Source organism: Gavia stellata, chromosome Z (assembly GCF_030936135.1).
Source record: "Gavia stellata isolate bGavSte3 chromosome Z, bGavSte3.hap2, whole genome shotgun sequence".
NCBI classification, from domain to species: Eukaryota; Metazoa; Chordata; class Aves; order Gaviiformes; family Gaviidae; genus Gavia; species Gavia stellata.
The window spans coordinates 40,270,072-40,285,999 of NC_082637.1; the positions used below are offsets into that span (position 1 = coordinate 40,270,072).

A 15,928-nucleotide genomic window follows, 5' to 3' on the forward strand; every position below is an offset into this window, starting at 1 on the left:
ATTGCTGGCTGGCGGGACACACCTAGGTCATGCCACCTGTGAACAGCAGGACAGGTAGAGAAAGAGGCTGCCCAACTCATCTGGTCACTGCTTCTGACCTACTTTGTGCTCTGCCCACTCAGCTACAAATCCAGACCAAGTCTCCAATAAGATGCCTTGAGTTAAGGGTGAAAATACCTCCCTTAAAAGAAAAAGGAGCTGGCCTGGAAATGCAGCTGATGCCAAGCTGAGGCTGTGCTCCTGTATGCTTATTTACGAGCTTTGGACTGATTTCTTTTTACTTTGAGTTTCTTTTTGTAACATGAACTGGAATACTGACCAGGGTTGAGCCTAAGGCACAGTTCTGGCTAATGGGGAAATAATTATTTTATCCAACTTTTCTCCATCGTAAGCTCTGGCAGTTACATGAGAAATTTGTCTCTCTATCTGAAACTGCTCTTTCTTATACTTAGCCCTCTCTTCCATAGGAGACACTACCTATCCTGTTTCTTATGGTGACCAGATTATGTGCAATTGTACCCTGGACTATTCAACTCATTTGGAGGAATATACTGGTACTAAATACATGTGAACGCGCCCTATATAACTTTAATTTGTCAGCACCTCTTTCTCCTACATCTATTTCCTGGTACAGTATTTAGAGATACCAGTAAGCATGCAGTGCAGGATAAGCTATATTTTGCTTGCTGTGCCATTCTCATGCTATGTGTTGAAACATTTGCTGTGTAAAAATGTTGAATTTCAAAACTGTTAAGTTGAACAATTTCCATTTCCACTATAAAGTCTACTGTAGATGAAGGTATGTTCAGGAAAAAGAGCACTTTTACATTCAATTAAAGCATAGAACTGTTAAAGATCAAAGGAGGCCTGACCATTTTGATTCCTTTTTGGTGGAATTAGAATATTAAAATGTGAAGAAAAGAATGTAAATGATGTGTAAATTATGTCATAAAGTATCTTAGAAAATATTATTTTTGTAACTGAATCAAACTGACAGGGACTTGTTCTTTGGATTTTTCCAAGAACCTTACTATTGGATAGCAAGCAAAAGTAAATAATAAAGTAATTTATGCAATTGCAGCAAGTTGTTTAGTCAGGTGCAGCAGGGACCATTGTTAGAACTTGTTTTACAAGCATTTAACTTTTTCATTAATAATCTGAAAAAGAGGGTTCACAGCATGCTAATTAAAGGAAGACATAATTCTAAATTGAAAGAAGTCACAAAACATCAATGAGGACTGAGACATAATGTAATAGGATTGAAAAAGTTAGAAAAAATAAGAAAGAGAAAATGAGATTCAAACTTGGAAATGTGCAATCAGAGGTACCTTAATAAAAATTGCCCTACAGAGGAGAGAATTAAGTGAAAAACAAGCAAAGCAGTAACACTGAAGAAATAAATGAACTGGATATTGGTTGGCATGTGATGCAGAAGCTGCAAAGACTGCTTTGATTCTGGGCTGCCTGTGAAGAAGTCTGTCCCTTGGAGAGCTTACAGTAACTTTTAGGAGCTCAAGGATGGAAGGTATCTCACACATTCATTTATGAGTAAGAAATTAAGAGGGTTGCACTCAAGATCAGGCGAGTGGCAAGTGAGATTGTCCTTAAAAATATACCCGTATTTGAAGAATATAAAGACCAGAAGAAAACTTAAGACTGGAAATTTGAATCTGGTAGAAAGTCTTCAGTGAGGAAAAGAACTAACATAATCTGGGATGCTTAAAGCAATGGTTCAGTATATCGCTAGACAAGGTAGTATAAAGAAGTTTCCATCAGGCACGAGGATCAATGCAGTATAGCTTTTCCATCTCCTGTATATTCTCTATGATTTCATCTAACAGTTAAGGCAGTAACTTCTATTTAACATGAATTAAGCTTATTCCTAAATCTTACTGGAGTGAATAAGATACAATGCTGCGGTGAAATTTAAGCACACCGTAATATGAAATCAATGCATCCCAGTGCTTAGAGTTTTCCTGCTTTGACTGCAAGATGGCAGCTTTACAGATGGTCCAACAATCCACTGAATCATTAAGAGGCATTTTCTGTTTGTTTTTAAACACTGAAAATATCATTCGCCTGTGCACTAATCCTAATATTTTATGGTACATCTCTTCCATTTTTTCAGCTGTGTCAGCTGATCCATTATACTACATTATCTCTCATTAACACCCTTACTTCTCTGCTGTAGGTGCCACACATGACATACAGCACTACTTGGGTAAAATCCTAGCAATTTAGGAGCCCCAGTTCCAATTTCAAAAGGAAAAGAGGTAAATCCCAGCACCTGAAATTTGCTGTCAGCTCAGAAACAGGCCCTTTGCTATGTGCTGCTCCCTGAGCTCTGGGGTTTTCCCTGCTTTGTGTGCTCCAGATGGCCAGATGACATAGAGGGTGAAAGACTGGGAAATGTGACTGGTTTAGGGCCAATAGAGCAAAAAAATGGGTGAAAATTTAAGAATGATGCATTATTTCTAAGTGATCCTGCAAGAGATAAAAGTTAAATGCTCCATGAGTTGAAAGATCCCATTGGCTTCAGTGGGATCCTTTAGCCACTAAGGGTATAGTCCCATGGCCATATTCTCTCTTTGGGCTCACTTCTATAACTGAACACAAACCCTAAGTCATGGGCTATCAGAATTGTCATATTTCTGGCACCTCCTCTGAGTCCCCCTGGGAACATTTTCCTTTGGTAAAGGGTGCTGCAGGGAAACAGTTCTTATGACTGTTTAAATTGTCTCTCAGCTGGTTTGGAGTATTGCGAACCACAGTTGCAGGACTGAGGTTTGCACAAGCTTCATGTGAGTAATACTCATACTGCCACAAGAGCTGAGAGGGAAGTTGGAGGAGATGTTCCTCACTAATCCTCTGTACTGGTATGCTGTGGGTGTAGGTCTTGACTGGACAGCAGCCTAGGCCAAAAGTGGTAACAAAACATGTCCCACTACAGTGGCAGAAAAATATAACTTTCCCCTGCACAATTTGCAACTAAAGCACACAATTTGTTACACAGCTTCCTGAACATGAACATCCATGGGTAGAAAACATGCTATGTAGTCTAGCTGCACCTTCATTTTTTTATCAGATGGTAACTACTATATATACCCTTTTTGCAATGTATATCAAGTGCATGCCACATCTCCAGAGCCCTCAATAGGTCTGAGTATACACATAGATTTACACATCTCAGTGTACATCCATGAGGCAGCAAGGCCAGGCCAGAATTACAGAGATTTTTATTATGTGTCATTAATTCATTTGTTACAGGTGCTCTTGAATACCATATTTTTTCTTTTTTTTTTCCTTCTTCTTTCTTTTTAATTAAATTCCATTAACTAAGTGTTACCCTTTGATTATGTTCTCTACCACAACTGACTCAGCATACTTCACTTGTTGAGGTGGGAAGTACCTAATTAGGATGCCAATGTTCTTTCATGTTATTTCTTTATAACAGTAGTACTTCCAGTTGTGTTGGAGAGGTATGACTGGAGGCATTAGATGAACAGAAATCCTCCTTAGAGAAGAATCACCGTTAGCTGTTGCCTTTCAAACTGTCTCATCTCACAGAGAAGTCTCTTTACTACTTTTCAAAGAAATCAAGGGACAGGTTCTCCAAGGTGTTCAAACAGAGGGGCAGGGGTATCCATGCAACTACATTCAGAGTTTGTGCACCTCATGAATTCAGTGAACTTGCTCTGCGTGTACACCCATACACCACAAGTAGGGAGCTGGTGCTTTTTGACAAGAAATACCCTAGAATTAGCTGCCATGGGGATTCTGGTGTTGACAAGAATACGGGTGGCTGGCTGAAGAGATCATTTAACCCTGCTAGCAATAATCTCATTTGAAACAAGCTTCCTGCTACTAATTACCACTTGATTCTGATTGATTCATCATCTGCTTTGGTGTTCCTATTTCATAAACAAAAAGTGAACTGCTGACTTTAAGAAACTGCGTAATTTGCAGATTTTGGTAAAACCAGAACTTCCTCGATATTGTGTCCATTACTGCCAGACTGATTTTCTTTCCTTTACTCCCTGTATGCGTGTGCACATATACACATGTGTGAACACGTAATCATTGTGTAACTGTGTATGGAATGCCTATATAATATTTTAATAAAGACACATTCTGTATACACATTACACTAGAGGAATAAGAATTTTCCTTACCTATTTCAGTCATGGATATCCCCGGAGCTAACTGGCCATTGTTGAAAGAGCTATAGGTAAACAAGTTTGGTACAGAGGTGAGGTCATAGATAGGTTCCTGCTTTATCTGTTTGATTCCAGTCATGTCTAACCCAGACTGGTCTGGGGAAGGCTGGGCAGAATCCACATTATAATAACCCTCAGACTTCGGCAGATCAATGACATGCCCATTTGAGTAGGTGCTGCCAGTTTCGTTAGTCAGGTTGCTCAAGCCGTTGCTGATGCTGTTGCTGTAAACCCTGGCAAGGGCTTCTGCCTCACCGCTCTGCTGCTGCCGCTGTTCCTGCAGTCGCTGCTGATGCTTCTGCACTTCAGCATACAAGCTATCCCTCTGCTTTTTGGACATTCTTCCAAACTTCACAGCTGAAAAGCAAAGCATGATATGAACCATTGTCGCCTTTCATTTTTTCTTGATTCCCCTCAACCCCACCACTCTTTTGATATTTGCTTTCAGCATTACTTTTGCTGTGGAAACCTGTCTTTTTCTGTGGAAATGAGAGAGGATGCAAAGCTTTACACCATATGTGTCTCACAAAGCAAAAAGTATTGTGTGCTTGGATTTACAAGATGATGACAATAACTCCTATTTGGCAGAAGGGCCTCAGTCAAGCAACTCACTTCACACTGTGAATGTTAAAAAGACCATGCACACTTTTATATCTCTGTGTTCACTGAACAACAACCCAGAGCTGTATGAAATGTACAGTCTGTAGATTCATATCCCATGTGATTTACCAACTTTTCACAAACCTTTAAACAGTGCACTAACAGGATTAATACTCTGGAAGAAAACAAGCCCTAAAGCCCTATTATTGCATCCTTTCAATGGGGTGTTATCTTCACACTTTTAAAAAAAAATCTTACAGGTTAGAGTTAGAACCTAGAGGAAAATAACAGATTTGAAGGTAAACAGCACAAATGAATGTCATCTTTTCCACAGAGAAAAGACTCAGGGATTTACACAATCAATTTACATAATCTCCATGCACAAATCCATGCATTTCTTCTGATGAGAAAAGGAGGAAAACATCAGAGTGCAAACCACTCGGGTTCATTACACTGAGATTGAAATTTTCAACAATGACAGGCTGATTGCTGTGGAACTAGGAAGACTAAATCCACTGCCTGCATATACAGTGGGTCATAGCTGGTTATCTTCCCCCACCCCACCTCCCTGCAAATTCTGGCTTTCTATTGGGCTAGATCTTGGGACCTCAGAGCAGGGGTAGTTGTTAATTGTGCTCTAAAACAAATGAGGGATACATTCAGCAGAATTCATCAGAGCACAGATAGAGGACATTGCTCTGGAAATACTGATTTCTACGTATTATGAGGTGTGTTTTCCAATGCTGAGTATTTCCAGTCCATCTGTAATTGGGATCAATTCAGAATCATCACATTTATTAGCACAGGATGGGCTTGGCTCTCATTTTTACTCCCCCGTAGTTCAGCTATAGCCCTCCAGAAGAGTCTGAGCCTACACATATGGTCGAATGTGAAAATCATCAATCAGGAAAAAGAACAAAAAGGAAGAGCGTAATATGAAAAGGCAGTGCCAGAATACCAAGGAGGTGGCAGCTTCTTCAATTTATTTGTGCTTTTTTACATGAAAAGGTTTTTTTTCTTGTTGTCAACCTCTGCTTACTTGTGGCCCTTCACACAGGCTGCAAGTTACCTCACAGAAACACAGCCTGCCCCTGGAATCAGTCCACAGTGCACTGCACACCCTTACAGACAACACAGAATGACTGTTTTGAAAAATGCAACTGTGTATTTTCTTCAAATTTAAAGTCTCAGTAATAAAAACAAACACCCACTGTTTATTCTCATTATATATTCATTAATTGGATTCTCCAGCTGCTGTCAATTAGCATCCTGCCTCCGCATGATAAAAATGAATCTGTTACATGGCTGAGAGGTAAAAATCACATTCAATGTCTCTGTTAAAAAAAATCCATACAGCCTGTTTTAAACTTGAAAGAGCTCTTAATATCGTTAAGTATAAACACCCTTACATAAACAATGAGAGAAGAAAGCGATGCTATCAGAAGCACCACTCCCTTTGTCTGTATGCAGTGGTCCCTGAATGATAGGTTGGGAAGACAGTGCTGTCAGTCACATTAAAACGCCCCTGTGATACCTCAAATCATTGGAAGGTATTACTTTAAGGAGGAAAGCACGTGCTGTTAAATTACTGAAACGTTACTACTTCAGTCTCCTCTGGCAAGAATCGGGAGCTAAGACATCAAGTAAGCTGCATGCTAGGACCCAAAAGAGTTCATGGATTCAAGGCTAGACTGCAAGGCCCCTCACAGACTGGTAAGACTGGTGAACAAGTTGTTTCAGTTCCATGAGACACACTGAGGTAGGAAAAGACCTATTACAGTCCAAATTTAAAACACTTTTATAATCTTTGGACCACCTAAAGAAATAGCTCTTTAGGTATCTTCTCCATTAATGACTGCTAATTTCAGATGACACGTTTTGTGTAAACTTTCTAAGACAGAAAACTGTTGCCAGTCAATCTAAATTAACACAACCTGCCCTCAGAAATAGAACATTTTCTTCTCATACCTTCCGACCATTTAAAACATGTCTGTGAGCTGGAAACCCCCTGCACAAGCAGCTGTGACTGGGGCAGGTTGGTTGTGGGCAGCCTTGCCCAAGCCTCCCACTGCCCACAGCTAAGGTGTGCTGCTTGTTCTCAGCCTGCTGATCACGGCTTGTCATACCACAGCTTGGAAGATGGACCAGAGGTCTGCAAGGACCAAAGGATACATCTATCGGATACACTGTGGAGCTTTCCTCTGGCGTAGTGTCCATTTTCAGTGCTAAACTATGAAATGTTTCTTCTACAGACCCAGACAGGGATAGGGGGCAATGCACAGGTAAAAGAAATGTTTTTTTAGCAATGCAAAATATTTGGTCAACTGCTCTGAATAAAACAGACAGAAACCCCTAATGCTATCAAGGTGTAAATTTCTTCTTAACTGCCTATTTACTGTCATAAACCTTTCGAGATCTCAAGGAAAGGGACGCTTTCACACATCAATATTTAATGTTAAGATAAATGTTAATGTTTAATATAAGAAGTTATCTAAACTGGAATATAAATCCACCTCTCCAGAGGTGACCTTTTTGTGGTTTTGAACAGAGCAACACATTTCACTTCTGACTCTTTCTGTTCCAAACTAATACTGCCCTCCATTTCGTGATTTCCCCACCCTCCCCATGAAAATAGCCTCCTTTGTTAACTGAATGGCAAAGATCTGTGTCTCACAGTGCGTGCATTACAAAGCAAGGAGCTTCTCCTCTCTCCTTTTCCAGAAATCTACAGGGAGTTTAAGTAAGTCAGCAGTGAAGAAGAGTTTCAAAGGGTTTAGGCATGAAGCAGAAATCTGACTCCTTACCATCTCGAGACATTCCCAGGGCAAGACATTTCTGTAGTCGACAGTGTTGGCAACGATTTCTGTTGGTTCTGTCAATTAAACAGTTTCTCTGCCTTGGGCAGGAGTAGGAGGCATTGTTCTGCTGACTCCTTCGAAAGAATCCCTAGGGGCAAGAGAGAGAGAGAGACAGAGTAGTACCATGGGCATATATGTGCATACACACACACACACAAAGAACCATGTAAATGACTACAATAAACTCTTATTGCAATGCTACTTAGGCTATGGCTTTGCAGATGTGTTGGCCTCATATAGGGAAATTAAAGAACATTTACTTATAATAAGGAGAATTGTGCTTTAGTCTGTAAAGAATGTAATTTTACTTTGTTAAAATGCAAACAATAATGTTACAGAATGCATTCTTATTGTGCAATAACGACCATGTATCATCTAACGCTTGCTCCTAATAGAGGGAAAGCTTGTCAGCATTTGTAAACAGATAACTTAAAAGTACTTGCTCTGACTATTTTCTTTCTTTAATGAAAGAGCCTGGTAATAACAGGCATTGGCTATGCATAGCATCAGAAGCTGAAATCTGCTGTACAATTTAACCTGGCAAATGTTGATCTGATCTGGAGGGACCATACACTTCAGGAGTGAAAAGTAATTCAAATTCAAGCATCACAAAAGCACTAGGATTTAATGACTGTATCAAGTAAAGCCAACACACAAAGGAGAAAGCAACACCTTTATACACTACCATGAGAAAGTAACGACTTTTTCCATTTCAATGGAATATAACATTATCCATTTTATCTATGTAAAAATGTGTAGTTATTCTATCTCCTAGAAGGTTTTTCTGGCCAGTTGTGGGCTATTTGGTTAAAGATCAGAGGGCTAGAAGGAGAGTATTAACTCATACCTAAGGTCTTACAAGCTCCCAGCTGCTACAAATGACACCGAGAGGTACCGGTATGGTAGAAGTGACATGAAGTAGCAGAGGTGACAAGAGGAATGAAATCAGGGGGTGAGGATTAGAGAGAGAAAGAGAGAGGAGGAAGGCATGTTATGTTATCCTTTTCTTTCTTGTAAAATAAAGGACAGGAGGAACAGCAAGTCCAGAGAGAGAGAAACAAAGAAGAGAAGTTCTTTGGCCACTTTGGCGTCTTTAGATGCAGGCAGCTGCCTGGTTGTGTGGTGGGAGAGCTGAAGGACAGCCTAGCCACCACAGGAAGCCATGAGGATAATCACTGCAGTTACACTAGTCACGAGAAGTGATGCGAAAGTGCCTGTGCCTTTCTGGGCTGGTTTGCAAACAGCTCTGAGTGGAGCCAGAAAGCAAGAGCTGACTTAATTTACCAGGCAAAACCAGTGTTATGTCTCCACAGGCTGACAGATGTTAATACTGAGCAATGGATAACATGGCAGCCATGCGTTTTGGGGGAACAAGAGTGCGGAAGCAACAAGGTGACAGTGTCACAGGGCTCAATTCACTTGCTACAGGTAGTGCCTGAATTCTCTCTCAAGTCCTGGTGATGCGGTGTCAGTAACAAACAACAGGTGACAGGCATGGTGTCCCACCAAGGACACTGGCAGTGCTAATTCCTGAGGTCGAGCATAAAGAGACTCACTTCATCTGGCCCATGCTGGTTTTATCAGTGATTACAGTAGATCTAAAAACTAAGTTTTATCATTTGCACTTTTGAGAACACGGATGTGCTTTAGGGGAACTATCAGAAAAAATCTGGTGGGGATTTATCTGATCCTGGCTCACCAAACCTTTCCTGAAACTGTGGAGTTGAGTTTAATTTAAAGCTAAATGGATGCTAATTGCAGATAGTTCTATTTGCTGAACTTTACAGCCAGTTTTGGTTTTGACATGCAAAGGATTTTCTGGTTTAAAGGTTTAGATTTTAGCAGCTCCTATGTGGATATGGATCTAAGGAAACAAATGAATTAAATAACATTAAAAAAACCCACACAACCATCTAGCATTGACTGTGCCTTATCCTGTAGTGTTGTATTTTCCCATTAAGGTTGACCTCATCTCAGAAGAATTCATTTGTTCCTTCTTTGCCCCTCTTAGGAAAAAATCAAAGGTTACCTAATAAAATTAATCTACAGCAGGTAATTTATTTTTCTGAGGAGACTTTTGTACTCTCTCCTGCATAAGATCTAAATGTTGTCTTACAAAGTACGGACAATTCTGTCCTTTCATTTTTAGGGGACTTTTATATAATATTGGCTATGTTTACTGAGAATAATTCCATTTGAAGGAAGATGCAGTTCGTTACTGAGGAACTACGGACTTACAGACAGGTTTCCCAATATTTCCAACACTGACAAGTCTTTCTGCATCTTCAACAAGTCGCTGTATCCATCACCGACAGTCAGTCTGAGAAGGGAAATGGTCACGCGAACTACTGTCTAAATCATGACAAAAGAGTTGTAGCAAATACTTTGCTCTGGGAGTAGGCAGGAGAGATGATAAAAGGCTTCTCAGCAAAAGAAGGAGCCACAGAGGCAGGCGGGATGGAAACCTGTCTCCAGGTTTCACCCCTTCAGTGACAATAGTGGCACAGCCACCGTTTTCAATGGGTCCAGGTCCAGCATGTTATCCAGCGTATGCAGGCATGCACATGGAACAGCAGTAATATTTATGATGCCCCTTAAGCACTTATAATATGCATTTGCAGCAGCATAGCTAATGCAGGGACACAGAGTTAAAGGATTTCCTGTCCCTTGATGTTTGTAGCACTGCCACTGGCAGTACCATCCCTGGATGCTAGTGTCCTGAAATGTTGTGTCTGTCTGGTGCCTAGCTCAACGTGTACGCATGCTTGTGGAGCGGTTCTCGCCTCTTTCTTCCACACATGGTGTCCCTCTTAATTAATTCAGATTTCTAACACATTCAGAAAAAAGGACTCAGAAATGGCAAGTTATTAGTATGTGGACTGAGCAAATAGTTATTTAATTGCTGGGCAATGAAGAGCAGAGTTGCACTGCCTGAGACAACGCTTACTTTAAAAGAGAGCTCTGCCAGACTGAGACGCTTCCCACCAGACTCAATGTGAAAACTGACGTCTTTTTTCACAACAGGCTCACAAAACAAGATTAGACTAATTGATCTGATACTGCAAAACTGGCACAAAAACAATAGGGTTAAAACTGTCGGTAAGTGGAAGAGAAGCTCTTTATCTCAATAAGCAGTCTACACACAGAGCTAAGGGGTATCATCTCCTCTTGAGGCACACACAAGGGCCGGCATTAATCCCAATCACATCTACAGGAGACTCTACCCATAACTGCTCTGTGGGCACTGAGTATCAAGACAAGACGTCGTTTTTCTGCTTAAAGCATTTTTCTCCTGTAGATTTTGTGCCAGTTTTGAAGTACCAGATCAATTAGCCTAATCTTGTTTAGTGTGATCATCATAAGAAGATGCTTTTTTCTAGTCCAGTGTCACAATAAGACAGTGACACACTGTGGGTTGTTCCGTTTACAATTGTTAATGTTTCTGAAAGAAATCTGATCTTTGACACTGTATTGCTTCTCGATGTGTTGGCATTAAAAGCTTTCTTTTGGGAATAGGTTCACCCACATTTTCAGATTTCTCAGATGTTCTAAAATTTCATAAAATATTAAGTAAATACAGACTTACTGTTGCACTCTACAAATATGCACATGCTTTCAAATGTACCAGTTTGTATGTTTCCACATAGAAGAAATCAGAGATGCTGCCTCTCCACCTTTGCAGTTTCCCATTTACAGTCAAAGCTGACATACATGTATTATGCAATTCTGGTTTTCCATGAATAATTATGTAATTCCTTAGATAATAAAATCACAGAGTATTTTTAAAGTTGAACACTGAAGTCTTTCTTCTCTTGGCTTGGGGTATGATTTCCATTATTTGAACCAATACCTGGGATGATATGTTAATATGACTAAGCAGCATGGAAGTTTTTTTGAGTGTTTTTTCTGGTTTGGTTTGGTTTTTTTAACCTCCAATTCCCAGCAATTGCCCTGTGCTGGAGCCTATAAGGAAGAATACAAAGGATCCTTTTACACTAGTCATACTGTAAGGCATTTTTTTCTTTTGGAGATTAAAATTTGGCCTGCAGAGAATAAAAATGTGATAAACTAGGACCAAACTGACACCTGTAAGCTTTTAAGATGTTGAACTAAGATACCGTGCCAGCTTTTAATGGTACATGGATTGCATAGGAAACAAGATAAGAAATCCATCTCTCAAGCTGATTTAAGGTAGAGCAGGTGTGACTTAGAGTTGCTGGCTTCTGTATCAGCACTTACACTGCATCAGGTGCGATTAATTCATGTTTCAAATGAGGAGGTAACTAAAGACTATTTGATGAAAAAGAAAGCAACTAGTAAAATTAGGCATGAAACGCATCTATATCAGCAGCAGGCTTTACAGCCTTTGGCACCACTTGCTTGAAAGCGTGTAAGAGTGTGTTATTGTACACAGATGCCTGAGGCTAATGCAGATGCTGATGACTATGCTGTATTAAAATCTCATACCTTGCAGCCTTCACATGTGATGACTCCATAGTGTATTCCAGAGGATTTATCACCACAAATTTTGCATGGTATCACTTCAATTTGTGCTGAAAAAGGAAACAAGACAAATATTTTGAGTACATAATTCTATTTTATTTCTTTCTTTCTCAAATGAAGATCTTAAAAACTAGAACTAGACAGTAGATAACCTGTTTACCCTGCTGACAATATAAAACTGTTTTGTATTGTACTGTATGTTTCTGAATGCTTTAATATGGCAAATTTTAATTGCTTCACATTGTGTAGTTTCAACCATACCCCACAAAACTCTTCAACAATATAAGATATCTCATGATTAGCAAGTTTTTCCTCATATTCTCCTTTTTTATTTTTACTTGTTAGTTTCATAATCATTATTGCCAATGACAGTCATTGGGATCCTAAATAATTATCTAGATTGTTCTTGCTTACACATTTCAAATATTCATGACTTTTCATTTTGCTGAGGTAGAATTACATGGTATATTTTGATGCGTTTTTCAAAGCAGTAGAGGTGATGAAGTTTTCACATCCTTCAGATTATGGTTGTACTTAAGAAAGTTCCTACCTATAAATACAATTTCCTATGTCATCCACAATTTTTGGGTTAGCTTCTGCATCCCATTTTATTTTAATGAACTAGGTTGTGGTAGTTTCTTTCCCTTCTTAAGAAACTGGCATGATAGCCACATAAAAAAGAAGGCAATTCCTTACAGAAAAGCATCTGCAGTTCCTTGGCAATTTTGCCAGGTTGATCCTGCTCAAAAATTCCTATGCCTTATCCCCATTGAGATAATTAAAACCTTTAAACATGCACCTCCAGGTACTGCTGTTTGAGAGGCTAGTTTGAGTAATTGCTCACAGGTCTCTGCTTGAGAGGCATGTGGAGGGAGCAAGCCTCAGCTCTGGGACCACACGCTGCTTTATGTTGACAAGCCTCAAAGACATATGTCAACGTCAGAGGCAGGAACTACAGTCGGAATGTGAGGAGATCGTCAGGAAAAGACAAGACAAAGGAAGAAAAAAAAACCCCAAACAATATGAAGGTACTTTTAATGTGACTTGCATATACAGTTTGTAACTGTGATAGGAGCAGAGACAGAAGAATTGATCCTGTGACACTCGTTGCATTTAGCACAATACTCGTTACTGTGAGCAATCAATAATTCCACTCATGACTTGCAATTATAAGCACTATGTTCATGGCAAATATTTGTGGACCAGGTCACTAAATGCTAAGACTCCATGTTTCAGTTAATATGAAATAAATACTTTAGACTTGCAACTCCTCAGTTAATTCAAAACCTTATTCAAAACTAACCATTCTATAAATTAGTAAATACAGGATGTCTAGGAAATTGCTACCATGGCTCCTTAGAGAGCTGACAGAAAAAGCAACATCTTTAGGACATAGAAGGCATTTGAAGAAGTTTGGAAAAGTAGCCTATGCTACTATCTCCTAGGCATTCCTTTTTGTTCGTAAGACAGCAGAACAATTTAAGGATTCGTAACAGAAAGCTTGCGTCATTAATTGTACAGGCCAGATGAAAAAGAAGTCACTGTATTCCCAAAACCATCTTGAATTACTGTAATTAACACCCAGTGTACCAGGTTTCTTTTGCAGATTTAGTGATTGTCAGAGGTTACTACACCTTTTTCACATTGTATCTTTGTTCAGCTGCCTATAATTTTATGTTGGTTTTCTTCTTCCCTTCTCCTTTTAGACCAACAAACAGTTTAGGGACCTGTATATCCTACTTCTCTCTTGCTTCTCAATTTCTTACAAGTATAAAATGCATTGATCCAGTACCGCTTCCTGAATTTTGAGGCAAAAATGGAATGAACTTATAATAATGGAGTTGCCACAATGAAAACTTTCAGCAGCCCAGGAACAGAACTTATTTTCTTCCAATGTAGTAAACATGAGGAAAGATACAAGAGCAAAACTACTTATCTTCAGTTTTAAAGTCCTTCCACTTACCTTCTTACCCATCAACTTTGATAATGTGAATGCGAATAATGTCTCCTGCCTTTTTTCAAGACAGATCTTAGCTGTCCATTTGCCCAAGTTTTCAACAAGCACATTCAGTTTTCATCCTGTCTTGAAACTTATCACTCAATAAAAGCCTGCAAAACCACTGTCACCCTGATGTTTAACAAAACATTCATAATTTTTGGATATGTGCTGCATTGTGATTGCTCTTTATCACCAACTATAGCTTCTCTCATCAGTACCACAGGGTCACCCCATCTCTCTGCAGTATTCATCTCTTGTTTTATAAATAAGTTTAAAGTTCATTGGGGCTTGGAACTGCCTCTATATTTATATGGCACCCTACAAATTAGAATGCTGCAGTGGAAAATAATTAATTCTACATGACTAGTAATAATAATCCACAAATGGGTTTACCACCTGGAATCTAATTCATTTGCTTAGGACAACAGGAAGAAGGGTGGAATTCTATTAAGGAAGGAAATGTAAAATCATGTCACACATTTGAAATGAACACTTGGATAAAAAAGAATATGTACTTAAAACCATCTTCAAACCAAGCATTAGCTATTTTCTCAAATGCTGTTCCAAGAGGAATAAAAAAGTACACTGAGCTGCTTTTTTTTCTTTTTTTACCAGCAAAAATTTTACTCATGGGCACAAAATTCATTATCCTAAAAGTCAGGCAATAATCAGGTTTCAAGAATTGTTATATTGGTGAAATTAGGAATAAATCTGGAAGAAGATATACAGTTAATTTGGTGAATTCCTCTTGAAACAATTTTAAGAGTCAACAAAGCAGCTAATGTGCCCGTTTTGTATTGGTGAGGCCTGCCACTCACGTGCATACATTGTCGAACAAGAAAAAAGCAAAGCTCTCATTTTATATAATCTCAGTTTAACATCTGAGGAACTTCATTCAGGAGAGATAGGACTATAATCTTCCAGACCTGTAGCTTTGGTTCCAAGGGGGAAAAAAGACTAGAGCTTTCAATATTTAGTTCTTGATCAAAGGAGGATACTAAAGCATGCTGGGCATGAACTTTGAAGAGGAAGTCCTCTCTCTAATTTGTTGATCCAGGAGGGATTGCACTTGGAAACATCAAGGCTAATCAGAGAACAGATATCAAAAAGCAGCTCTTTCACCTTCCAAGAATTCCCATCATCCTTAAGCTGGAGTTCTTTGAAAAATACTAGTAGATTGGCCCAGTTCACTTTCATGTTTGTATCCCTAAGTGATTTCAAATTAAATATATTCAGCATTTTTATCTAGTTGCCAACTCTGCTTTTTTTATCCTAACCTCTGTGAGTAAGACAGGCTTTTTTCCTTGCACATTACCATCAATAGAAGTTTCCACTATAAGTTAGGCTGCCAACTAGATCTTGGTATCCCCTTTGCCACTGGATTAGATATCTCTGGCTTCACAGCAAGGCTTCAGGTGCTTTGCATTTGTATTTAATAATCTGAAAATATACAGCTGAGGATACTAGTTATGTTTTCCAGCCTCTGTCATACCTCATGCAGTGAGAGCTACATAGTTAGCAGTATCTCAGCAAGCTAATTAATGCCAGCTAATGTTAATTAATGTGTCTGCAGATACATTTGCTGTCAGCCATACCCCAAATGAGCCACTAGAGTAAGCAGATATGATGGAATTCACCCAGGAAAATAATGTTTTAATAAAATACTAGCATTTTCGCACAGTGATACACACAGCTCTCACTATAAGTTGGGACCTGGGACTTTGTTAGAGCTATGAAGACTGCCAGGTCCA

General features: G+C 39.3%; 1 protein-coding gene across 1 annotated transcript in view; it reads right to left on the reverse strand.

Moving 5' to 3' along the window:
• The window catches only part of RORB (RAR related orphan receptor B), a 40,803-nt gene extending 25,798 nt beyond the window's left edge, over nt 1–15,005 (reverse strand). The window contains exons 1-4 of the mRNA XM_059834010.1: nt 14,996–15,005; nt 12,143–12,228; nt 7,622–7,763; nt 4,173–4,574 (exon numbers count right to left, since the gene is read on the reverse strand). Coding sequence (XP_059689993.1) covers nt 4,173–4,574; nt 7,622–7,763; nt 12,143–12,228; nt 14,996–15,005 — 640 coding nt within the window. The remainder of the gene's footprint in view (nt 1–4,172; nt 4,575–7,621; nt 7,764–12,142; nt 12,229–14,995) is intronic.
• Between the last annotated feature and the right edge of the window lie 923 nt (nt 15,006–15,928).